Source organism: Seriola lalandi, unplaced genomic scaffold (assembly GCF_002814215.2).
Source record: "Seriola lalandi dorsalis isolate HSWRI2012SDOR001 ecotype SW California unplaced genomic scaffold, Sedor1 jcf7180002054301, whole genome shotgun sequence".
NCBI classification, from domain to species: domain Eukaryota; kingdom Metazoa; phylum Chordata; class Actinopteri; order Carangiformes; family Carangidae; genus Seriola; species Seriola lalandi.
This window is the reverse complement of record NW_019524854.1, coordinates 170,771-197,493: the sequence shown is the minus strand read 5'-3', so window position 1 is coordinate 197,493 and position 26,723 is coordinate 170,771. Positions and strand designations below refer to the sequence as shown.

General features: G+C 40.9%; 2 protein-coding genes across 4 annotated transcripts in view; one reads left to right on the top strand and one right to left on the bottom strand.

Moving 5' to 3' along the window:
* Positions 1-83: 83 nt before the first annotated feature.
* Positions 84-15,562, bottom strand: sh3d19 (SH3 domain containing 19). Of its 3 annotated transcripts, none has more exons than XM_023406313.2 (21): positions 15,421-15,562; positions 10,146-10,185; positions 8,406-8,446; positions 8,012-8,051; positions 7,646-7,775; positions 7,084-7,258; positions 5,956-6,999; positions 5,336-5,449; positions 5,067-5,179; positions 4,559-4,599; positions 4,247-4,460; positions 4,085-4,153; positions 3,841-3,978; positions 3,648-3,720; positions 2,877-3,007; positions 2,718-2,776; positions 2,378-2,625; positions 1,538-1,587; positions 1,230-1,416; positions 536-639; positions 84-429 (listed from the first exon to the last, which is right to left on the bottom strand). In XM_023406313.2, exons 1-21 carry the CDS (start codon positions 15,509-15,511, stop codon positions 319-321), a joined length of 3,213 nt encoding a protein of 1,070 aa, XP_023262081.1. In that variant the 5' UTR covers positions 15,512-15,562; the 3' UTR covers positions 84-318. The 3 variants fall into 3 exon arrangements, with proteins under 3 accessions (XP_023262081.1, XP_023262082.1, XP_023262080.1); XM_023406314.2 differs by having other exon boundaries at positions 536-642; positions 7,084-7,237; XM_023406312.2 differs by having other exon boundaries at positions 536-642; positions 15,421-15,561.
* A 1,440-nt stretch (positions 15,563-17,002) lies between these two features.
* The window catches only part of fhip1aa (FHF complex subunit HOOK interacting protein 1Aa), a 30,024-nt gene continuing 20,303 nt past the window's right edge, over positions 17,003-26,723 (top strand). The window contains exon 1 of the mRNA XM_023406308.2: positions 17,003-17,265. The gene's annotated coding sequence lies outside the window, so the exon portion shown is untranslated. The remainder of the gene's footprint in view (positions 17,266-26,723) is intronic.

Here is a 26,723-nt window from a genome sequence, read left to right as displayed (position 1 = left end):
AGAGGTAGTAAAACAAGGAGACAAACCACTAGATGGTGCAAATGGTGAAGAATACAAGTCATTGAAAATCAAAGTCCAGGGTATTCACATTGCCAGCCAGCTTTAATGTAAAATATATTCATAACATGATAAATTATTCAGTAAACACTTCTGAAGTTAATGCTGTGGATTATAAAATATGTTGCACTACTTGGAGATGAAAATACTGCATTCCAGTTAAAGGCAGTTCACTTCAGATTTCCATTGCTGAAAGCATCTGTCCTCAGATGTAGTTTCTCCTCTGGTCTACCACAGTGTCCCGCTGAATGCCACATGCCACTATCCCAGTACTTGTACATAGTTTTTAGGGACCAGGGCTCGCTTCCCTCTCAAATCACCCAGGAACCATTCTTCATCAATGGACTCCAGCTTGGTTATAATATCCCCAATCTGTGAAAGAGGAAGGAATCAGGGGCTGCGTAGATGGTGCTGTGCGAATTGTGAATCTCTGAATTCGTGAACTGTATTTGTGATTGCAAATAATGAATCGCTGTACCTGCAGAGAGAGCTCCTCATCACAGTCTGATGTGAAGTTATACAGAGCTCTGGCTCTCCCACCACCAGCTGCTTCGTTCTGCTGGCTGTTGTCTGACTGCGGAGCTGCTGAGGAAGGTATGTACAGTACTAATCAGTCAATTAAGGAATAAAACCATCTCTTGTAGTTGGAACAGTGAGTTGATTTACTGACCGAACGCAAATATTCTGCAGCTGCTTTAACAACTGATGAATCGTTTCAGTCACTTTTCACGTACAAATGCTGAACTACACCTACTCCCATTCTCAGTTGTGAGTTTGTCTTTGTCTTATGAAACTATATAAATTGAATAACTTTGTTAACTGAGTTTTGCAGTATTGATCAGATTTCAGATTGCTTACAGTAAGCATTAAGAAACTGTCACCTTAGGCTTTTTTTTGTGTCATTTTATAGGCCAAATTTTTAATTATCAAAATAATCAGCAAACTAATCAGTAATTAAAGTAATTGTTAGTTGCAGCCAGTGTCAATAATAGTGCTGTGAAATTCTACAAAACAAATCAAATTGTGCCAACTGCATGGCAGAGCTATGAGACACTCACCCTGAGACCAGTGACAGCAACAGAGTGGAATTACCGAGTTGAATTTGTATCTAAGCCCGGTTCTCTAAGACGGTAACTTCATAATAATAAAGTAAAATTGTGATATCTTCATACCTGTGTTGCTCTCAATAAATGCCCTGGGGAACATGCCTTCTTTGCCGTTGAGCCTGCCACAGCTCCATTCAGCGTTAATATGGCGGGTGATCAGGATACAGTCGCCCTGCTGAAAGGACAGGTCGTCTTCTGACTTCCCGGCATAGTCGTACAGAGCCACCGCCCAGTCCACTTTGGACTGAGACGCCTGCAAAGTGAACAGGACAAGAGAAGAGAACTTTATCTATATTTTAATTTATTTTTGTTTTACAGAACACAAAACCAATACCTTTGCTGTCAATGGTACTGCTAATAAAGATATTGGTTACCTGAGTGGGTTTGGAAACCTCAGCACTGACATTTGGAGAAGCCACCATGCCTGTGAGAAAACAGACGTCTAGGTTATTAAAGATGAAAAGCATACAACCTCCAGTCAGGAACAAAATAAAAAAGAGTGAATCCATGGGCACTCTTTGCTGTACTTGTTATCTTTAATATTGCATGTAAATCCTGTGTAGTAGCAACCCATGAGGACACCGAAGCCAAGTCTTCTGTATTTTTGCAGGGATTTTAGCAACCTGAGGTAAAATTAATTTTCTGTAGTTAAAGTTACTCAGTATAGACAGATTCCAGCATTTCTAGACTCAGCTTACATTTTTAAAAGTAGTCAAATTTAAATGTACTAAGTTGAAGAAAAGATTCAGTATTTCTCCACCAGAATATAATTCCTGGTTGTATAGAGAAGCTATTCAGAATTTAATAGATCAATGTATTTACAGGTCCGCAGTCTCTCGAAATTTCCAGCTGACTGAATGAATGAAAGAAGGGGCGTACAGACATGGTTGCATGAGTGTTTCAAGTGCACAGTTGAGAAACCTTTTGTAAACAGTGATTTAATGAAACAGAAACAGAAGCACAAATTCCTGACGTGCCACAGGGGGAGATGCCAGCCAACACAAAGGAAAAGGGATGGAAAGAGGCTCCTCACTGAAGGACACAGACACTCTTTTGTTTTGATTGAGGATCGAGAGGATAACATGTAAATATTCCCATTAAAGACATTAACAAACTGAAAGTACAGTTCAGCTGACTTGCTCTTTGTGACCAGATCAGCACACAATGAAAAGAATGCAAGTGACTTAGTTTTTGGTGCTTTCAGGTAACCGTACCAGGCAGTGCGATTCTGCTGGGCTGTGTCTGTGTCTGCGTCTGCGTCTGCTGCTGACTCGGAGGCGGAGGCAGATCTTCAATCACCTCCACAAAGTTAAGAGGGAAGATTCCAGTTGAGACGGCAATTTGTCCCCGAGCCCATTCCTGTCCAATGTACTCCTTCAGCTGGATCACATCCCCCTCACAGAACGACAGCTCATCACTGTGCTCCCCCTCAAAGTCAAACCTCGCCACACATCGAGGACCACTTCACAGGACACAGCAGGATTTAAAACATCAGGTTAGTTCAGGTGGGTTTGTAAAGGCCTGTGCAAAGATTTTGTAATGTAAAAATTGTACCTGGCTGTTGCAGATGGCGGCTTCGGTTTCCTTCCAGGGAGGGTTCTTGGTGAATCTGACTAAAATTAAAATTTTCTAATTTCAAAAGGAATCCTTAACCATCATATACATGTGTAAATTATAAGCCTCAATGATTGAATTATAATAGTTTTAATTTACCAGGACTTTGACATAATTCATGGGAAAGAAACCAGTAGATCCCCTGCAAGTGCCTCTGTACCACTCATTGTCTACCTGCTCCACCATGGTCACAACGTCTCCTGCTCTCAGACCCAGCTCTCCTGGACCCTCTGTGAAGAAAACACACATCAGCTGTCTATTGGTAATAAAAGTAATCCAAACTGACACAAATCCTCCAAATCATTTGATTGTTTTCAGGCAGCCAGTATCTAGGTTTTAAAAACGAACATGCTCTAAAGGAACAGTTCAACATTCAAGGAAATTCATGTTTTCACTTTGTTGTCAAGGGTGAGATGAGAAGATTGACATTGATCTTATGACTGTGGGTTAAGTATGGATCTGGAGTGAAGAGGTGGTTAGCCTAGCCTAGCATAAAGTTGGGAAGCAGGGTGAAGAAGCTAGCCTGAGTCTCTAAAACACAAACACTTGGTGTTGGTTGGCATGTTTTGGAATTTTAGACAGTGCCAGGAAAGCCATTTCCTTTTATTCTTCTTATATCTAAGAAAGGACAAAGCTAAGCTGATCGACAATATCTTATTTGTTGAATCAATGTATGGGTTCCCCTCTGCTTCCAGACTGTATGCTACGCTAGCTCTGCACTTAGCATACAAACATGATAGTGGTGTCAATCTTCTCATCTAAATCTCTGCAAGAAAGGTATTTCCCCAAATAATTATTTTAATGTACTATTTCATTTTAGTCTTATTGCACAATCTAAGTCAGTACTAGCAGCATAAACGGATGTGTCACCTGGGATGAAGTCATGTATAACCTGCACTTTTTTCCCATAACCGTCTCTGCCTGTAGCACTTTGTCCAGCACCCTGTAGAGAGAGAACAAAGACTTAAAGGTTGATGTATTAAAGCCACTGAGCACAAAGGAGCAAGTGAGGCTCAAGAATCAGAGCCACCTTTTTTTTACTCATGAATGAAGGACAAGTTACCTGTGGTGGGTACATGTCTGAGGCAAGAGGAGTTATAACCTTCATGCGCGACTTGTGGACTCTGCCTCTGGTGTCTCCAATTTGGCACTCAAATGTATCACGGTCAATCTCTTCTAGCAGCAGAAGCACTTCATTTTTCTTATGACAAAGCCAACAAAGGTGTTAGATTCCAGCTGTTCAAGAGAGTCTGTGGCACTGAGACTTAAACAATCTACCGTTATATGTGAAGAGTGAGTTTAGTCACCTGAAATGACAGCTCTCCTGTGTTGCTCCCATTGTAATCAAAGGCTGCTATTCCATGGGGAAGTTCAAGCTGGTGGAAGAAAGCAAAAAAATTAAACGTGCTCATTGTGCTGTATTCGAAATGTGAGTACAGCACACAGGTGTGCAGTGGGATCTCTCTTACAGTGTATTTGTTGTAGAGACGGTGGCCTGGGTTGGGCCTTGGTGGTAAGACAGGTCCTTTCCTGTGGGGCTTCTGTGCCTGGGGTCTGGGTGAAGTGTCCCATGGTGCTGAAACGGATCGACCTGTGGCCTTAAGGCTGGGTGGAGGGGGTCTTCCGGGGCCTGTTTTGGCTGGAGGTGGGCGAGGTGGGAGGATTTTGGTTGTACTGTGCCTCCTGAAGTGCAACAGCATCATCAAGTTCAAATAAAGCAGCATCTTTACAAAATATACCAACATTTTAAACTTGTGAGGTTTTTCCCCCCACTCACTTACCGAGGTGGTAGCGATGGCTCTGGCCCAACCTGGAAAGACTCCTGCAGAAGATTTTTATTAGCACTAAAACAGACTGTCAACAGTCAACAGTACTGGAAACCATGGTAACCATGCAACAACACAAAGCCTTCAGCCACAGCTGAAGGCAGTGTGTTCATGGGGCTACAATAGTGTGTTTGTTTGTGGAAAGCAGAGGAAATGAAGCAGGTAAGATCCTCAGCTGGCAGACATTGATTGAGAGAGACTTTCTGGGCTAAAAATGTACCATGTCATAGTTTATAAGTAGAAATATACTAATAAGACCAAACTTTTTAATTAGACACAAAAAAAAATTGGCATAAATGCTGAAATACACAAGAAACAAAAAATAAAATCTCCCTCCTGATGCGTTATCAGGTCTGCAAAGAATAACCTTAATGTTGTGGAGAGGTTTAACTCTTCTGGGATGTTCAGAGGTCGTGTTTGTGAAGTTGGGGGGTTTGTAACCACACTGCGTGACAGGTCTTACCTGGGAGGGGAGGATGGGTGTCGAGTTTTGTTTGTGGTAGACTGGGGTGTTTAGGGAGCCTACAGGCTTCTGGACAGGGAGAGGTGGAGGACTGTCCTGAAAATGATCTGAGACTGAGAGGAGATCTGTCTTCATTATAACATACTGACAACATGTGCTCCATTATTAGACCAGCATAGTATGCGTAATATCAATTACTCCTCATCACCAAAATCAACAATTTGACTATATCTCAACCGAAACTGGAGAATCATGTTTGCTGGACTCACATGAACCACTTTTGCTGGGGACCCTGATGGTGGTTGGTCTCCTTGATACACTTTGTCTGGAGAACGAGGCTCCGTTGCTGTCCACATTACGCTGGGGCTTGACTGGGATATGATCTGAACAAAGAGAAACCTGATTTCATGACTGTGCAAAAGAAAAACAAACAACAAAAAAAAAAACTGTAAAGATTTAACCATAATTGTGGCTCGTGGAAAAGTTTGGACACCCTAATTTTGCATATATATTTTTTTTGTAGCCACCTAAGATTCTTTCTGCTCTTTGATTTAGGAATCGTCACCCATTCGTCCTTGCAGATGACTTCAAGTTCTGAGATAAATTTAGTCTGATCCGCTTGCACAACATGTTTAACATAAGTTTTTTTTACCATTGGTTAGAAATTACAATTTATAGACACAACAGACTGACTTTTGTCCATAAATTTTGTTTCTCCTGCTCCATGAGCTTTTTTGTCAGTTGTATATGAAAGGTGTTCTAAAAAGAAAGGTTCACTTTTATAATAAAAACAGGGGATTAATCAATAAACTAATCTATAATGAAAATATTCGTCAGGTGCATTCCTACAAAGCAGTAGGCTACATTTTGTCTTACACCACAGACTTACCGGATAGACTGTTCACACACTCATTCCCACTGATGATGGAGGCCGAGTTGTGGTTGTTTATGTTTAGGTTGGGTTTAAGAGGCTCCTTGAACGGCTTCACTGGAGGTACAGGAGGAAGTGGTGAGGGCTCTTCTTCATAGATGCTGTTGGCTCTGGTCAGTACAGAGGGACGTGATCTGTTGGGAATGGCTGCTTTGCTGTGTAAAGTCTCGAGCTCCTCTTTTATAGACAGCGCCGCCATTTTTTTAGGGGGCTGAGGTCTCGGGGCCGGTGTATGGTTTTGGGTTACATTTATGGATGAGACATTTTGATAGTAATCATCTGCACTGTGGTCAAACTGAGGTTTAAGAGACACAGAAGGCTTAGCAGCGACTGGAGGTTTGATGGCTGCCTTTCTTGGTCGAGGTTCTGGTTTGGCTGATTCAGCCACACTTCCTTCCTCTGTGTCGGCCTGGCTCTCGAAGGCCTGGATCCTGGCCCGAATATTACGTTGACTGCTGTTGCTGTTCATCTCGCCAACAGCATCTTCACCTTGAGAGGCCTCGTCTGATTGGTTAACGATGTCACTGTTCTCCTCAAACTGGTTTTCTGCACTAAAGACCTCTAATAATTCCTTTAAATACTTATTTGAGGATGCCTCCTCCGCATCAGAGTGAACACTGTCACAATTTTCACTGAGCTCGACCAAAGACTTATCATTGACCTTCTCTGGAGTTGCCTGCTTTCGGGATTTTGTGCGAGGAAGTGGAACAGGGCGTTGACTGGGTTCTGAGTTTGAAGAAGAGGGAGTCGCTTCAGCAGGGGCAGAGACAGGGTTTGCAGGAATATCCCAGTATACTGTAACAGATCTGGCGCATGTATGAGTGGGATCTTCTTGGTTGTGTTGCTTTACATCAGATTTAGAGCCACTTTGGTTCTCAGTGTTTGTGGATGCTGTAGTATTTGTTCCCACCTTCCCATCAGAAGGTGTGACAGTTTCAGTGAGCGGTTCTATGTCCACTGGTTTGGGCAGTGATGGCCTCGGTGGTTTTTGTGGTGTTTTACCTGGAAACAAATATAAAGACACGTCACATGTAGAGCTGAAACAGACTGGAACTTGACAGTCACAGTCACTCTTGTATGCCTCACCAGCAGGTCTTTTCTCAGCTGATTGTGGGAGAGTGGTGGCGGTATTGTCCCTCACAGGGTCAGTCTGTGTGGCACATGTGGTAGTGCAGGTGGGCCGGCGGGGGGCTGCAGTGGGCTTGACAATGTGCTCTTCCTGGGTCTTCTCTTGAATCACCTGGTCATAGGATGGTGGGGGCTGAGTCATGAAAAGGAGAGATGTTCACACACACACACGCACACACACACACACACACATGCACACGCACGCACACACACACACGCACACATGCACACACACGGTCATGTACTAAGTAAGAATTTGGGAGTTAAATTCAACTTTTTTTGGCCAAGAAATTATATTTATTCCTCTCTCCTCGTAGCGAGAGAGAGATAATAACATAAAAAGGGGTGGGGGGACTTTGACTCCTGACCTTTTCAATTCTAGTAACGTAGTAATGGCCATGTTTAAAAACGTACGACTCGTAATATTTTTTGTGCTTATTATTGAGGAAGAAATATTCTTGGACAACACAGAGCCGAACAGACATGTGAATTCAAAGAGTGTCAGTCAGATGAAGTCTACCTGGGAGACGGCCTGGATGCCTGCAGACCAGCCTGACTGAGGAGGAGGAGGAGTGAAAACCACAGAGGCTCCCGGGAACCAGTTGTTACTGGCCAGAGGTTCTGCTGAGATGATGGTGATCTCTGGTCGCCTGAAAGACAAACCATTAAGACACCATACGGACCTGAGAGACAACCAAAATACATCTGCACATCCACCTTAAGCATGTTCTTTTTTTCTCACTTGGTTTTTTTCTTCTTGGCAAAGAACTTTACTCTTGCTATGGACATTTGTTAAGCAACAAACAAAAACTTTGTCTATTTCAGATAGCATCAACAAGAATAATACAGTGAAGAAGTAAACATGAACAGACTTTATTTACATTACCTTCTGTCTCTGGTATGTTCGCACTGAGAGTTTGCTCTTGCTAAAGAAAGGGAGAAAAAGTCATATAAACTTTGCCAAAAACATCACACATTATAAGACATTACCTCACTGCTTTTCTACATGTCTGATTGGAAACCTGTAGATTTCACTTGAAGCTATCATGCATTCATCTGATTTATGGAAGACAGGGTTCCTCTAAACAAACCGTAGACCAAAAATCACAAAAATGTGCTGCTAACATTTTGTCAAATATACTTTGATACAGTCAGTTATACTTCAAATAACTCTCCCATATAAATCGTGATTCTGATTTAGTTCGACAAGAAGCTAATTTAAGGAATAAACCCTTTATTGTGCTTTTTGTGTCACTGCTGTTTAGTTGTTGCAAACTTACTTCGTTTGATAGCAGCTCGTATAGACGACAGAGGGCCTTGGCTGAAAAACAGAGCAGAACAGGAAACCCATTTATCACTGAGGTGTGGGACACAGTCATGAGTGGGTTCATACCTTTATGGTGACTCATTTGTTAAAATAAAATCTCTTCACTTGCCCCTAGCCAGTATCATACAATACATTCTCTTAATACAGCTGCTTTATACTGTTAATGCCAATTTATGCAAGGACACAAGATTTAAAATAACATCTAACTTCAAACAAAACAGACAAATTGAGGAAATTTTGATCAATGAGATAATGAAAAAGGTTCAGAGCTGTATAGAGATGGGTAAAGAGTAGAAGAAAAAAAAGAAGAAAAGAACAAAACAAGGTGAAATGATCAAAGAAAAATTACTCTAATAATTGAGATTTTTTAAATGACTACAAATTCATACTATGATACAGTAAGGTGTGGTATATAGTGCATTTTAGTGTGCAGTATAATTGCTAAAGGTGCAGACTGCTGAGATGTAAAGATAGAAGTGACAGAAGAAGTGAAGAAAAGCATTAGTAAGAAGAAGAGTAGAAAAAACTTGAAATGAATCATTTAAACATTTTAAGAGTGTGAACAAATGATTATTATACACAATGAACAGCAGAAATGACTTGAATGATGTTTATTCCTTAATGGAGGTGAAATCTACAAAATAAAAGTCCTCAGTCAGATTGTTATGGTTTGGAACAGTACGAGGGCTTTAGTCAGGAAAATATTTGTTCACTTCAATATTACAATTCAACAAAGGCAAAAGTATGTAGATGTATGTGGATTAAAGCAAACTGAACTATTGCCACAGGTTCACTGTATATTACAAAACATACATCCAGCAAAAGATGACAATGTTACATAAGAGAAGAATAATATCTCTGACAATCCTGCTCATGATCAAATCCACCTACCTTATAGGAACAGGGTGTCAGTAAATGCTACCACATCCAGGTAAACACGGAACATAAGACCATCATGAAAACAACAACTAACTTACATCACATCATCTCCCGATGGTAACCAACAAATCTCTTCTTCGTTTTCCTCCTTAAGGTACAGATCTATTACTTTCTAATCCTTTACTATCACCACTTCATACCAGCACTATTATCATATTAAGATCCCCTTTCTTTTTCCTTTTTCTTAGAAAAGAGCAAAGATTAAACTAATGTGATGCTCTCTAATCTGTACCAGCAGTCTCTTCACCAAAGCTATAAACACAGGAGGGAGGCTCCTCATTAACACACATCCTGCTCATTAAGGACTGACTGCGGGAGGCTGATATAAACTGTCTGGGGGAAAGACTGACAATCCTCTCCCTCCTCTTGGTTACACATAGTTCATTTAACTGATTGGTGAAGTTGTAAACACACAGATCTTCAGGCCAGAAACATCCTGTGTGATCTATCATAAACGGTGTTTTTCAATGGTTTGTCTAACCTCTCTTCTCAATGTCTGTAAACAACTAAAAAGAAAAAAGCAGCATGGTATTCATCCTCATGTTGACCTTCTCTCTGTCAGTCACTGAGGATAGATCAGTTCATTGTTTAGTCCGCATTCACAACCTCATCATCAGCAGATCTGTCTGTTAAAGGGATAGTGCCCTGTTTCCAGCTACAGGTAGAGTTGTGGTGAAACTAAACAACTGCTACTGGATCCACCATTAAAAAGGTACAAATATATAAAATCTCAGCTCAAAAATGAATTACATACCTGGAGGGTAAAAGCTCCGGCTTGGTTCTTTCAGGGTGATCTGTAGAGGAAAACAGAGAAGCACAAGTTTCATAAGATAAAAGAAAAAGATAACATCACAGTATATGTAATGTTTTTATAGTTTGATAGAAAATATAACTGAGAATCTATTTAGGGAAAAGACTGACCAGATAGGAACGTCTGTTTTTGCTTTTGTCTTTGTCTGACAAATCACAAAACCTTGTTACATTGATACAAATCAAACTAAAGTCAAATATTACCATGACACCGTCTTGCTCATTGATTTGCACCATCTCCCACTATGACATTTCATATTGTCTCATGGCAGATATTATATTGTCCATTCCTCGTGTGTTAGGTGCATTTTTGCTTATGAATTCAACTTTTTATTTGAGAGGAAAGATGTCTCAGTTCACCTTTCAAAGAAGTCTCACTTTGAGCTGTAGCCATTGTTTTACACTCAATACTAAATTGCTACTACTACTACTGCTAAACAGCACTGCATGAACAAGAAATACAAGAACCTAACCCTAACCAGCAGAACCAGTTAATGTAAATGAACCAACATATTCAGACTTTAAATGTGTTTGTGATTTCAAATATAAATTTACAAAGAAACAATGATTACATGTCGCATGTCATTTTCATATTTGAGAGAACTGTATAAATGACAGGGAAATGCTGTGCTGCCCTTCATTTTTCATTTTCATCTATTTTCATTAAGCATCTTCTAATTCATAAACAGCAGATAGACAGATTGATTGATCTTTCCTATGGCTGGATGATCTGCAGACAACAACAACAACAGAGTATGAGCACAAAAAATCTCCAAAAGCAGCAGTAAGCAGTTTGGTCAACAGATACCTAGCTGTGTCAATGTGATTCTGTAACAATAATGTCCTTCAGATTTGGAGTAGGACCATTGTCAGAGATATATATTGTGATTCTTAAAAGGCAAATCAGTATTAAAATGATAGATTCTATGATGTTGTTTTTTCCCCATACAAAATAACAAAATGCTCCTTTAGACACAGTTTCATGCTTCAATCAAACAACAAGTGGTAAAAGGGGAACATGTGCCTTAGTCAACAGGTAGGCTGTAAGGAGCAGTACCAGTAATGCAGACAATCTAATCTCATAAGAAATCATTTTCATATTGGAGAGTAAAGTCATTAGAAGAATATCGAAGAAAAAACTATTAGAGGCAACAGTGGAAGTCAGCATTGTTGTTGATGCCTCTAGCCTGAAACCATGACCTCATTAGCAGACAGATCCACCTGTCACACCTGTTACCTGTTATCTGTTGTGCCTCAGGTTACAGGTTACACTTTAACAACATGTGGGAAAGGCGCTTCAGGACTTTCACTTCATGAGAAAGACGTCTTTTAGCAACTGCAGGAAAAAGTTTTAAGCTCTAGTACGTTAAATAAAGTATGATCACTTCCTTGTAGATATGTAGTCCGCCAGTGTGGAAGAAGTGATGTTTTTCTAATCCTGAACACAACTCCTCTGTCTCTTTACCATACAATAATGCTCCTACCTGTTGATGAGTTAAATACAAAATCTAGCAGGATATTTCCACAGAGATCCTCCCTCCTGCTCCACCAAGTGAGTGTGTGTGTGTTTCAAAGATCTTGAAGCTCGCAGTCACACACCCACAGACAACAGCAGAGAGGGAGGGCCCTATAATATCTCAGCACTCCTGTGTTTACTTGGCCAATCTGTTGAAGTGGAATGTGGTCATTCAGGAAGTGGTGGTTATGCCACACGACACTGTACCGTCACTGTCTTTATTTCCTACACAGTAAAAGGTCACAAGAATATTCCCATTGCTCTTTGCCATTTGTAACTGGCATGAGTCTAAAAACCTTTATAATATAAAAATTCATCTCAACAGTTCTGTTGTACGTTTACTAAGTCAGGAAGTCACAGCCTACGTGTTTGATTAAAATATTAACTGGTACTATCAATAAACTAATCAACCTTTTAGCATATATGACCTTTCATCCTGGTTAGCACAAATATGGCTAATTAAAAATCAAAGGAATAATGAATCAGGAGAGATTATTGCGCGCAAAGTATAAGAAAACTAAAGAAAGAAAATCAATTTGAAGAAACTAAAAAATATTAAGAGATCATTTCTATTTTTAGCACATAGGAGCTAGAAGGGGAAGCGTACTGGTTTGTAGATTAAAGAACCTTAGATATGATCATGTGGGAAAACCAGAGGTGACAGGTTATGTCAGATTCATTTAGCTGAATGTAGATCAGCATAGGGCAGTTTCAGATGAAAAGAAATTAGGTGATTCATCTCTGGAATGAACTTAATCTGGTGTCAACATTTATCTACTATATGAATCAAACATTACACGACACTTAAAACAGACAAAGCTGAAACTCTTAGTTGGTTGTGACATTCATTTAAACCATTCAGAGACCAACACATCCAATTAAAAATGATCAAATGCCACAGTGTCATAGAGCTATCCATGACATTTAGCTTCCACTTAAACACTGCTAAGAGTTTCTAACCACGCTGAGCTAAATGCTAATGTTGCTCACATGCTCACAATGACAATGATTTACCTGATCACCATCTTAGTTTAGCATATTAGCATGCTAACATTTGCTAATCATGACTAAGGGAAAAAGTGCAGCTGAGGTGGATGATGATGTCATTCGTTTTTCAGATGCTGGACAAACTGAAATTTTGCCCTGTATTTCAGTATTTCAGTCCAGATCAACTGACCAATCAACCAACACTGTCTTACTTAAAAAGACAGATTATTTGACAGTACGTTTAAAGATCCAGTACCTCTGCAAATGGTAATAAACTCGCCAGTTAAGTAGTTTTGGAAGAATTGTTGACTTTTATCATATTATTTAACATTTAAAGGCTCATTACACCTTCAAATATTCAACTGAGAGCAATAGGTTTGAGAAAATAACCCTGCCATACTACTTGACAAGCCCCCTCATACTGCTCTGAATTATATTCCAAATCGGTGGATATCTCTTGGCATTTGTAGGCCAGTGACGCCTCAAACTACACTGCAAATACACGAGAGAGCTGCTGAAGTCAGCAAGACTGGTTTCCCTTCACAGCTGCGCTCTAACTTGAACACATGCTGACATTACTCAGCACAGCAGCAGCAGTCGCAGAGCAGCTGGTGAAATGGCTGGCAACAAAGGGAAAGGAAGAAAAACAATCTGCCTCTCTGTGTGTCATACTACACCAGCCAAAACTTCACACGAGTAAAGAGGCTGATCCCAGAAACAGTCAGATAGTCTGATAAAGGGTTTGACTTAAGTCTGTTTCCAACTTTGGCATTTTCTAACAGGCACAGATGCATTTGCTGACTAAGTTATAGGCCTATACATTTGCGGGCTGTATTTAGGAGGAGGACAAAGTTTGACACTATAGAACCAAGTCAAAATGTCAACTGGAAAGCATCCCTTGTGTTAAAATCCAGAAAGGTATTTATTGTTAAAAGAGGACTAGTCAAAAGAGATTTGCCCTCACTTGAAAAACAAGACCAGGCGAGGCTGACAGATTGTGGTGTCATGTCGGTAGCACAATGTCAGCAGCTGATGTGGACCTTTAGTCAGAGAAGATTAGATGGTGTCAGTGCAGACGAGTGATTCATAGTGGAAACTACCTGAAATGGGTCCAACGCAAATCACCTATGATGGAGTGCATGTATGATATTATAACAATATTGTTTTTTGAAAGGATGGGAAAAAACATGAACTGCATCCAGTTCAGACAACAGCTTGTTCATGACACAGCAGCCTGTCGACACAGAGAGGCTGACAGGAATTCCCATCCAGACAGCAGGTGGGGTCGGGGTGTGGGGTGAGGGGTATGGGGGGGGGGGTAGTTTGAGCTGGCACACTGGTGGTAGATAGCTGGTTAGGGCACAGGGCAGTTTGAGAAATAAGAAAAACAAGGAACAAAGAAAACAGAGTTACACTCACGATGATTCTTCTCATGAAACATAATGGAGCGAAACTCTGTCTAAGATGTAAGAGCGCCTTAGTGTTTGTATGTGAGGCAAGTGGCTGAAAACAAAAGCCAATACTTCTTCATTAAATCACACGGTTAGTACTGACATTAGGAATCTGTACACAAGCCTAAACTGAAAGGAACAAGAGAGTTCGACAAATGACATGTTGCTCTGAGGTGTGTGGGCCTGAGTTTCATCAGCGGTGTATCACCATGAGAAACAGAGACGCCACTGGTTATTGATACTTTCACTTCAGGGAGCACTGAGGGTTTTACAGTTGTATCATTTAAAAAAAAAGAAAGTATATGTGATGATTTCCATTAGCATCACAACACTGTAAATTGGTCAAATCATTGTGTATCAATGACAGAAGGTGTGTAGTGCATAATTCTCACTGTGTGAATATCCCTCAGTATGAATGAAAACATAAATTAATAAATAAAACAGAACAAAACCGAAAACACTTATAATAATAATTCTGGATGAAAGACCCAAAGTTTACCCAAAACTTATTGTAATGCCCAGTTTGCCCAACACAAGTTGATCAGTGTATTCATCAGAGTGAAAAGTTCAGCGTAATGTTTTTGAAGTCTAGATCTGTCCAGACATTTACATAGATCCTTTCTGTCTGGTTGAAAAGATGCTGTAGGCATATGTCAGGTTTCTACATCTTGTAATAGTACAAATATCATTGTGTTGTCAAAGATCCGTCCCCGGTGTTTTAGTTCCCTATGAGGCAAATCATGTAGACAATTTTGTTGATGATTTTCAAATGCATGCAGTTACTGTAGTTAATGTTTTGATGTATTTTCCCTGCTGTTCCAGACCTCCATTGGTTTCCTGTCACTTCTACATGATGTGAAAATGAAAAAGCAGACACTAAAGGAGTGCAGACACAGACCTACATCAATCTGCACATAATCACATCATCTCATCCAACAAAAAATAATAGGATCATACAAATTTGATGTTCACTGTTACAATTAAACTAAGTCTCAAGACTCTGCTAATCGTCTTTTAAATGAATGGAAACGTTGGTTGTCTGAGACTGAACGGGAACACATCCAGTTTTCTAAAACATGACAGCACAGTTTGATCAATGGGTAAAATGGACATGAACTCTAGCAAATGTTACTCAGTCAAACAAAAAGATAAGTCTAGCAAATCACAATTCACTGCAATGCTGCATTTGAACAACAGACAATCAGCTGAGCGCGTTAAAACCGTTAGGTGATCGTCAGCCTGTCACATTCCCAAACACACCGTACCTGTTGCCTGGCCTCTGCACCGCAGCTCCCGCAGCTCCCGCAGATCTCTGCGCTCCCCCTCGTCCTCATCCTCACGCCGGGCCTCGGCCATCGGGATTTAAAACAAAGTGGAAATTAAAAATAAATAAATAAATAAACCTTTTGAGAGCAGCTGGTTGCTCTTCCATCCGTCCGCTCGGTCGATTACATCGGTTACTGTCCTGGGCAGCAGAAGTTTGAGTCTGTCCTGCCCACAGCTCTCTCTCTCCCTCTCTCTCCCTCTCTCTCTCTCTCTCTCTCTCTCTCTCTCTCTGCCCTGGACTGGGTGGAGGTGGTGCCACTCACCGCCACACCACAGACTCCAGCTGCTACCAGGAGGAACCCATCGATTATATGACCACATCAGCCCAAAGTAAAAACGTTTTCAAAGTTTCCAAACGTCAGAAAGTTTTCATTCTTTATTGTAGAAAAAAGATGATTTTTTGGTGTTTTTCCTGTGACAGGACACTTCACCAGAAACATGTTCCACCATGAAAAGTTTTTTTTTGCTGATTCAGCACTGATGCATACAAGTGATTAAAAAGATTAACTCTGGTGTCCAGGAGGAACAATCCCTATCTAACGCCATCGTTAAATGCTATAGAAAAGCTGCAATTCAACCAGGTTTCCACTAGATGTCGCTACAGACCTGTTTATTTTCAAAGCCTGGGTTGACCCAATAAACCCAGATTTAAAATAAAAGATGAAAAATTGCATGATAGGACTTCAGTAACAATCACAGAATAAACATGTGTTTTTTTTTTTTTCTTCTTGTAACTTAAACTAAATCGTCTCCTTCAATCAAGTATAAATGCTGCTTCTGTATTTTCTTCTTGAAGTATAATTTCATGCTGGAAACCACAATGATCATGATCCCATTGGAGACGTGGAGCCTACAGTATAAAGAGCTTCACACAGGACCAAGAAAATGTAAGAAAAAGATTGAAGCATATAGGAATTGGAGGAAAATATACATCTTACATCCTAATTATACCAGTTTTAAAACATAATTTCATGTCAAAGTCTCAGAGGAAAGTCTCTGCTGGATCAGCTGGATTGGATTGCAATTTTTATTTATTTTTTCACACAAATGGGGAATATCCTTTAATTATTATTTTTTTTAAGATAAAGTGGCATACACAGCTTTTTCGTCACTTTTATGTCCAACAGATGGCGTCATATAGATCTTTGTCATATATCATATATAGGCTATCTCCAGATAGTCTGGAGCAGATAACCTTACATAATGAGATGAAATCAGTGGGATCAGGCTGATTTTTCATGCAGAATAACTTTTGGAAAAAATCTTTATGAAACAGAACCAGACATATCAAATAACTCTTGTTTGGGGACGTAAAGTAAAATGCAACAAACACCTACACAAATGTGTAACCTATCATAAATTAATATAATACTATCAACTTCAAAGTGTCCCTACGATGAATTCTGCTTTTTCTAGGACACCAGACACCACTCAGTCTGTCATAGATGAAACACATGAAAACATTCCTTCCCTGGATGTGGCCTGTTGCAGCTCAGGGGGAGGAGCTTTCAAGTGAGGATTAGTGTAGTTTCACCTTTGTATGTGATCGCTACGGGCCAGGTGAAGTAGCGTGGTTACATTATATAACACCTCAGTGTACTGTTTCCGAAGAGGGACATTTTGCTGGAGCTGTGACCTGGTGTTGTTGTTGTTTTTTTTTTCATTTCTGAGAAGACAAACCGAGTGTGTGTTTGAAAAAAAAAAAACCTGCTGCTGCTGATCGACGCCGCTCAAACCGCTGTGCGCTCTCTCCGTCCAACCGGAGGATCCGTCCGGGCGCGACGGTAAGAAAGAAAGAAAGAACTCGAAACACAACCTTTGGCTTTGTGTCCAACTCTATCTTTAACTTAGCTGTTAAATTACAACATGACAGCGACGTTTCTGGTGTTTCGTTGGACCATATGTGTGCGTGTGTTTTGTTATATTTTCTTACAGTTGCGGACTCTGTGATTGACAAGTGCGGGTGGGTGTATGGGTGAGTGGGTGGGGGAGTTGGGTATCTCCCATCTGCTGCCCAGGGACAAACACTGGTCTCTGCTGGGTTTTACTGGGGGATTCCCAGTAACACTACGGGCTAGTTTTGCATCCTTGTGAAGTGAAAGAACCATAAACTAAACTGCGTAATGACTTTTCTGCAGTGAGTACACTTTGTGTTTTACTGTTGTGTCCTCACCATAGAGACAGCGTGGACCCACCCCGTCTCCAATCATACCTCACGATTTAGCAACCGCAGCCAATAAACCGGGCTCTGCTTAATAACATGTTCTCAAGTGCATCTGGTTTCATAATCTTGCAGTAACATGCAGCGCCCACAGCGTCACAAATACCGTATCCACGTGTTGGCAGAGTTATATCTCACAGCCACACGGAAGGACCCTGAGGTGCAGCTCACCTGTCCTGATTCACCTCTCAGGCCTCTGTCCTCACAAGCTTTGAACTCACATATCCATTGTTGGGGGGGGGGGCAGAACAATGTAGGTGGTGGTGTCGGGTTACCAGCAAACACCATCAATGTTTCATGGCTGCTCATCCTGTGTGAGTGTCATTCCTGTACAGGTGTTCTCGTCCACCTGCTAAATCAGTGTCTCTGAACAGTCACCTGATGTAAACTAAGCTTTTAGAGGCTGGTTGCTTTGAGAAAAGAGATGAATGACTGTAACAGTGTTTTTGTTCAGCTTCTCTCTGGAGAGAAAAAGCCAGAAGAGTTACCTCATCCTCCCTCTGATTTATTACTCGGCTGCCTGGGAGGTTATTTTCTCCACCCTGTTTGTTTGTGAGCTTGTGAGTCTGTTTTTGGAAGTTAGCTGGATATTTCAAAAGTTTTTTAACAGATGCTGCTGATTTTTTTTTAGAGCTGCAACTAACAATTATTTTTTATTATTGTCTTAGCGGTTAATTATTTTCTCAATGAAGCAGTTAATCATTATATCATAGTCCATAAATAGTGAAAAGTGCTGATCACAATTGTTTCCTTGTCTGATGAATAATCTTCATGTGAGACACAGAAAAGCACCGAATCCTCACATCTGAGAAGATCGATCAATTATCAAAATAGCTTCATTTACTGACAATAAAGTAATCAATTAATGAAATAATCATTTCAACTCTTAAAGTTTGGTTGCTTACACTTTTTAATTCTCATGTTTAAATATTGAAACACTTCACAACACAAAAAACAGTTTAAGTAACAGTTTCCTCTTGAACTGTTGACCTTACAGGAATGCACTTGATTGAAACGAACCTAGCACAAGTGTGCCATGATTCCTCGGTGTGTGTTGATGCTCGGGATCAGGGTTATTATGAAAAGTTTATTTATTATTAGAAAATCTTGCGACGAGCCTATGAAGCCCATCATTATCCAGATCTTGCTTCCTTCACGGTCAGATGGAGTTTGCTCAGTTGTTATGGAGATGAGCCAGTTGTTATCATGTGGCCTGTATCATGTTTTGGTCATGGTCACTTTCACACTCCCCTACCACGCAGCCATGTGTTATCACGTGACTAATAGGCCTATGCCATACTTGGGCCACGTGATGACAAGCTTAACTATCTCCCTCTCCCTCTTTGTCAAACTGTTTGTCCTTTAATATGAAAACAAGCGTCTCATGTCCACAAACTCAACAAACAAACATGTCATGATCAGATGTGGCTGCTGCGGTCGCTGAGCTAGTTTTAAAAATTCCCTTCATGTGAATCCTGTTTAAAGCTCATTAGCACACAACCGGTTGCTCTCTCCTGCAGGCTGTTCACAGCTGGGCTGCTCTGAGGGGATGGCATGTCACTCTATCAAAGCTCCTCTGCAGTATTTTCACTATACACCACGATAAAGGATGTAAATGTGTGATGTTTTGTTGTTTTAAACAAAGCTGCACTTATTCTCAACTTATTCAAGACTGTTTTATAGAGAAATCTCAGGCAATGCCGTCTAAATTTATACAGTGTGATCTCTGTCGTATGTAATTGGTTATATGCCGCGTGGGCTCGTAATGCCTCGTAATCTGTTCCCCTCCCTACATTTGCAAAGATGTAAATCCCAGCTGTCTGTGCAGCTTCTCATATCGGCACCTTAAACATAAGTCGGCTGAAGATAAATGCTGACATGCAGCAAGAACGGGCAAAACTTTCTGATACTTTGTGAACAGTTTCTGAGGAATGAGAGGAATGCGTGGCTTATCAGTCATCTCTGTGAATGCTAGTGATGTTAAGAAGCGACTCGCAGTCCGTTTGGCGAACAGACCTGTAACAGAGATATTCGCACACAGCATCTCTAGACTGTGAATAATGGTCATACTAATGGGATTAGATGTTTAGGTTGAGGTCACAAGTTGGGATGAGATCAGCTTCACTTTGCTTGTTGCTGCCTATGTAGAGCAGACTGTCACTGAACACTGTTGGGTTGCAGGGAGATTTTTAGCAGTGTTTGGTCTTAAATTTGTTGTTTTTCAGAAAATGTGGAGACTTTAAATCTTGAGCAACATGCAGATGTACGTTATTGTAAATAGTAAAAGCATTAGGAGCAGTTCCTGTCTAAGTCAGTCCGAAGAACAGAAAGAGGCATTGTGGTCACTATACCAGCAGGTGTTTGTGCATGTTAACATGTCCCCCCCCCCCATTCCCACCAAGCAAGATCAGCTTTGTCCCGTGTTTGGGATTAGCCCCACCCTCGCCACCCGTGTCCTGGCGCTGACTCTGAGAAGTTACAGGCAATATGAAAGCTATGTGGCAACAGTCACTGGCAGCGTTTCTTAAAGGCTCAGCACAAAGTAAAGTATCACCTTTTAATTTAACCACTATTTTGGATTATAAGAGTAGCTCCACATGTAGGGGAAAACAAAACCATTTAGCTTTTGTTGAGAGTGTCATTAAGCTTCTCATTTTACTCTACTTTCCCAAAATGTTGAAGTATTCCTATAATGACTTTTTATAGGGGTTTATTGTTGTTAGCGTCTTTAGCATAATTTGTTAGCTTGGCTGTATTCCAACCTGAAGAACTGCCCTTGAAGTGTTGAGAGAAGAAAAGAGATTGTAACTAAATCTGGTTAAACCACTTCTGAAGCAGCTGGAATGAAAGTGTGAATGTTATGTTTATGGAGCCTGCGGTTTGTCCTCTGTTGTAGGAAAGCTGACATGAAGTAGAAAAATATAGGTGTAGAGGCCAGTGTTTAATGCAACCAACCAACCAACGGTGTGTATATGAGTTTGCATCTCTGTTGCCTTTTTAAAAATGATGAGGAGGAAAAAAAAAAAACTCAACATAAAGGAGAAGTGTGAGATCTCTTGAAGGCTAAAATAAACATGGTCCTTTCCTCAACTGAACTCGTTTTAAATGCAAAGAAAAGTTGGTCTTAAGAGGGTGAAAACAGAACAGAGGAAAAAAACAACACTCATCCACACCCAAGCAAATATTTGACACAGATGAGCCCGAGAGGCATTTTAGTTTTCCCTTTTTAAAAAGCAAACTCTAGTTAGCTACGTACTTTTCATCCAGCTGGCTAATTACACAAGTGCGGTGCTGCAGCTCGCTCTCGTCTTTCTGATAAACATCACTGAACTTCACAGACATGCTTTATCTTCTATCCTCCCCCTCCCAATCCACATGCAAACATGACTTTTTTTTTCTCCCTTTTTTTTATCAGCAAGTGAGACGTGATGCAAATGAGCTTAAGAGGAAGTGGCAGGAGCAGAGATAGGACATACTAAACACATTCTTATCAATGACAGAAGCCTATTGTGGTTTGCGGGGATAGGCTGAAGTCTCCTCATACCAACATGAAAGTGGGAGTGATGTCACCAGCCCACATTGTGTACATACAATGAGGTAATTTAGCCTGTGAAGCTCAGAGGAAAGCAGGAGAGCAAAACGTGTAGTAAGCTGTGGTTTAAAGTTTCAGGGTGGAGGGTCGCGGCTGCTACTGCGGATGTTTCAGGAAATTTAGGAGGGTCGTAATGATTCTAATATTTTCAGTGGTGTTGCTCTAGGTTCTTTTCTCGTAGCATTTTGATGAGGTTGACAATCTTTGGGTTTTTGTTAAATATCTAGTATCTAACCAGTATGGGATGTATAATATTCGGACTGTCCATTGGGACCACTGGGACAAATCTTGGTGGGCCGGTGGACTGCGGACTGAAAATCTGTCCCTGCCTGCAGTATAAAGTTCTACCAATCCTTATCTCTCCACTGTAGACTGGACTCTCCTCTGAGAGAGCTGCATGTGACGACGGCTGCATGACTTTGATCTTGACAATGGGGCGTAAGGGCTCTTGTGTCCTCTGTTTGGCCTTTATCTACTTTAAATAGAACTCTGTGTATAGAAAGGTATATTTCTCCTCTCGGGGTCTATGGTGCTGCTGTGCGTCTCTCTGCTGAGCTTTTTCTTTGACTTTCTCCTCCTCTTCCGCCCTCCCGGCTAAACAAAGCACCTGTTTGTGTTTGGACATGTTAATGAATCTCATCATGTGATCACTGAACAATATGGCAGGAACGGCCTATTTCTGAAACCAGTTTCCATCTGAATACACTCGCCAACACCCTGTTAGCCTTCATGTGCAGCATGGAGCAACGCTATCAGCTTACATAATCGCAGTATTATCTCATAAGCTAGTTACAGGCGTTATCCAGCACCTGTTGAGCGGTGTGTGTTGTGTCCTGTAGAAACAGTCCATGACTTTTGATGGCATTCTCCAAATGGAAAAATTATACTTAATGTATGATGCAATGATGTTTCTTGGAGACTTATTTTAACAACAACCAATCAAGCTACAAAATAATTTTCCTCATACATATTATTCTTCTCTCAGTAGATCCAAAACACAAATCAATACAATAATAGGGCAAACTATACTGTATGTTATGATGCATTATAATTTTACATAACATTTTGAAATCATTTACTGTTACTGTGAAATTATTATACATACTGGAGAGTTAGGAGTATTACATAATTGTTGTTGGAACAGTCAGTGTTGTGGTAGTTTGTTTGACCGGCTCCACCGGTTATAATTATGAACATTTGGAGTTTGGGGCTTCTAGAGATTTACTTCATGTCAGACTCAATGCTTCACACACACTTTAAACAGGGAAATAATGAATATTTTTATATTTTGTGTTGTGTTGTGATGTCAACTAAGGTCAGTTGTGGTGGTGAAACCACAGAGCTCACTGTTTTGGTTTTATGGCATGGGACTGTTTTGTTTTGGTTCACTCAGAGTTCTGATGGCATCACTGTTGGGCTCAGCAAGCAGCTGTGCACAGAGCACACCCGTGGAGCACCAAATGGCAGGCAGACAGACAAAGTTAGCGACTGGCTGATGAACATAGCAGAGCAGCTAAAGAACCAGACTTCCCTCAGGAGTTGGTAGAGCCCAAAAACTGAGCCAAAAAGAAAGTGATTATTGGACTGACATTCACCAGAAACTCAACTTCAGATAAATTCTCATATCGCTCAGGTCTCTCCTGGATGTGTAAATTGGCCACTGTTTGCTAAAAAAGTTTGCCATATCTGCTTTATATGTTCACAACTTGATTATTAGTTATTGCAGGTTTAACCAGGCAGCTGTTAAATGTGGAAAACAGAAAAAAAAACCCCACTACTACTAAAATGCCACCAATCAATCCACTTCCTCAAAAAACCTCTCATGCTCACCTACAGCTTTTTCATTGATCAGAAGTATAAATAACCCAAACGACATCGCACTGATTCAGAAAAGCCAGAAAATAACTGACAAATTGACAATTACAATTTTTGTAGTAAATATTTAGCAGTGAAAAAGTAGATAGTTAGAGGTTGTCCAATCATTAAAAATATCCTCATGTCCATTTCATCTTTGTAATAAGCTGTGAGCACGAGTTCAGTCTGAGTCTGTTCCTCCTAAAGATGAATGGTCCAACACGGTGGTCACGGTCTGCTGGCTGAAGGGAATAATGGACACAGATAAGAAAATGAATGGCTTTTTCATCCTGCTGTGTTGTTGATTGGATGAGGACAGAGAGGCCTATAAATAGTCAGACAAGGCGCTATCTGGCTTTTCAATGGCTTCACCTGTAGCCCGGAATATTTCAGCAGCTGCTATCACTTTAATGGGCCTGTCTGTCTCTTGGTTACCATGGCTGCCACCTGGCCACTGTAAATTTCTTCCCCGCGAGTGTCACCTTCAGCAGAGGGGAAATGGGCTGTAACGCTGGTTCAGGAGAAATGAAACTCTGAATGAAACTTGTGTTTAGCAGCCAAAATTCCCCCTGCTTTAGAAAGAATACAATTTTGAGAAAATAACTGTACTGAAATGTGTCTGTGATGCTCATAGTTGTTCAAATTTGCCTGTGGACTTAAAACTCCTGTTTATCAAGAAAGATGATCTTTTATGCTGAGTGAAGGGTGTGTCTTGCCTCTGAGCTATTTATCCAGACAACACCCGTGTGTGTGACAAACTGTTGGATGACAGAAAGCTAACAATGCCAGAAACCAGATCAGAAAAAAAAAGGACAAGAGAAGAGCATTTCTCTGTCATATTTAAACCATGTTTGCTCCTTTATTTCCCCTTTTGATTCCTCTGATGCTACTTTGGATAAAAACAGAGGTGCAACACAATAAGTTAAGCCCATGTCGTCATGTTGTCATCATGTTTACTTTGGGAGTGAGGGAACAAGAGCTCTTTATGTAACACTGCTTGAACAGAAAGGGGAAAATTCCAGTTTTCAGTCATATTTGTGTCAAAATATTGATATTTACTGGTACAATAGTTTTAGTTTACTTAGTTTGGCTGTGTCAGTGTCTGTGAGTCTTTGTTTTATTGTTATTTGAGGCTGCAGTAATTAATATTATAATATTATGACTACATGTATTTGAAAGGGGTTGCTGCAGTGACAAACTCACATTAGACTCTGCAGTTCCCCTCAGCTCTTCGGAGTCTGTTAACTCATTGTTTTGGTTTTCTGGCCCATAACTTTCTGGTTTAGTTCATCAGCTCTCATCAGTGTTGTTTCCAGATGTTTTCATACCCACAGTGCACTTCTGACCCAGTTGGTGAACACAGCGGCGCATTCAGCAGCTAAAGGGCGTGATATTTCCCTCAGGAGTTGGTGGAGAGAAAAATGGGCAGGTTTAATCTTTCTTGGGTTGAGCATTTGTATTCATTCACTCATGAGGGTGGGGAGTGGGGACTTTGGCAAGCTGAACCCTAACACCTGACATTAGTCTATGATGCCTTGCCAAGCCCATCAAATCCTTTCTGTTGGATGAGGACTGAAACACCAGGGTCCTGGGACATGGGCATTACTGCTGGTTTCATCATCAGGTCCCGAAGACACTGGCTGATACCATCTGCAGAGCCGTCAACCAGAGCCAGACATCATGCTGCAGTCGGAGTCATCTAGACAGGTGGTTATGCTCGAGCTGACAGTCAGGTTACGGTCATGCTTGAGACGAAAAAGGTGCACCAGAGGAAGCTTGCCAGCTACCGGGGCTTGGTTGAGGATTGCCGCAATAGGGGTGGCACAGTGTTGGCCCTTAGAGGCGAGCTGCAGAGGGTTTCCTGGGCAGTCACTCTACAAGGCCCTCAGTCAATTTGGAATCACTGGGCAAAGAAAGAAAGCCTTCAGAAGTGCAGTGGCTGCGGATCAAACACAGGAACCTGTGACAGAATGCTGCACAGACACAATTTAGGGCTTGATCGGTCCTCCTGACTGAGTCACCTGGGTGTCTGACACCTGGGAAACATCACTGATGACGTGTCTGAGCGCATCGCAAGATTCATCTGCAATCATTGTGCCTACAGTCAGAAATGAAATACATGAAATAAACCTCTTTAAAACAATTTAAACAAAAACTGATCATTATAACCTTCATGATGGGAGCATGTATTGCAGGACTATTGCATTAGACCGCATTGGATAAAGTTAGTTCTTGGTGTGGTCTGAGCACTTTGCTTGTAATCATGTCCCAGCATCAAAGAAGATTTATAAATGAATAAATGAAAGAAAATGTAAAAGGAGCAGAACAGAAGAATATAACTACATCAAAGCTTATTGTTCAGCTAAATAAAGTGTGTGTTGTAGTGTGTAATGTAGTTTCTCTCATGGCACGTGGGAAACAAGTTTCTCTCTCCCTGACTTGATTTGTATTGATGCTGCTTCCCCCCGGCCAATCAACAGCACTTAAAAGATGCTGAAACACAGCCTGGTAAATAGTTTCCTCAACAGTTTCTGTAAGTCTGGGACATTTGGGTGGAAGGTATAGAAATTAATCAAAGTCATAGTTCCCAACAGCAACACACAGTGAGGAAAGAAATACTGGAAAACATTGTGAGAATGATGTTCGCTAGCATTGGCATTGTGTGTTTCTCCAGAACGTGACCCTGTGACGTCTAATGTCCGCTCATGCAGGAAAGCAATAGCAAACACTTTATCTATGAATGCAGCTAACTGTGTCTTCCCTGAGGGAAACCTCAGGCTGGTTTTCTCTGCTCGTGTGTCTCGTGTCTCTGGCTGTGGAGATGAGGCGGCAACAAATATGTATAATTATCAAATTGCCATAATTGGATAATTGGAAATTACCCAATCAGGAGAATCCATTGAGACTTGTATATGCCTTCAGTTTGAAAATGTAAACAAACACAATGTAAACACACAGAACCGCATTCTCACATTATCTCATTACAACAAACTATTTCAGAACCAACTCTGATTCACACACACACACACACACAAAAGATGTATTTTCTACAACCTATATTTTGGCTGTGCTCTCTAGCTCTACTGTATGTCAGGTTATTTTGGGGAAGTAGAGCAGTGTCTTGTGGGTAACTGTAGGCTCCCCTGCTGGGTGACAACATGACAGCAGGTGCTGTAAATGGGAGCGCAATGTGGGTCATGACTTTCATTAATAGGCCTTTGCTAGATTAGTTGAAAAAGCACATTTCATTCTTCAAAAGCAAGTGTCTTTCTTTGTTGTGCTGGAAAATGTTTTAGAGCCTCATGAGATTGTTCAGAGTATTATAAGGTGCTGGTACTCAGTCTCAGTTGTGGTGTATTGAGTTTTTAAATCCAAGTCTTGACCATGATTGGCTGATTGTTGAAGACATAAATATACTGTACAGAATGGGGCATATTTGAGAGCAGTTGCTGCCAGTGTGTTGTTGTCTGAGAGGGCTAATCATTGCCTACATCGGGCTAATCTTGCAACCTGTTAGACCACTGAAAAACAAAACAAAATACCACGTCAAAATCAGTAACCCTGGAACAGCCAAA

What these genes read in the sequence shown, in the direction of transcription:
- sh3d19 (XM_023406312.2), bottom strand. Translation starts at nt 15,511, where the DNA reads ATGGCCGAGGCCCGGCGTGAGGATGAGGACGAGGGGGAGCGCAGAGAT. An exon ending in GTCTCTACAACAAATACACT is followed by an intron (nt 4,154 to 4,246) that starts GTAAGAGAGATC and finishes TTCTTCCACCAG; the next exon opens with CTTGAACTTCCCCATGGAAT. An exon ending in AGGTTTCCAAACCCACTCAG is followed by an intron (nt 1,417 to 1,537) that starts GTAACCAATATC and finishes TTCACTTTGCAG; the next exon opens with GCGTCTCAGTCCAAAGTGGA.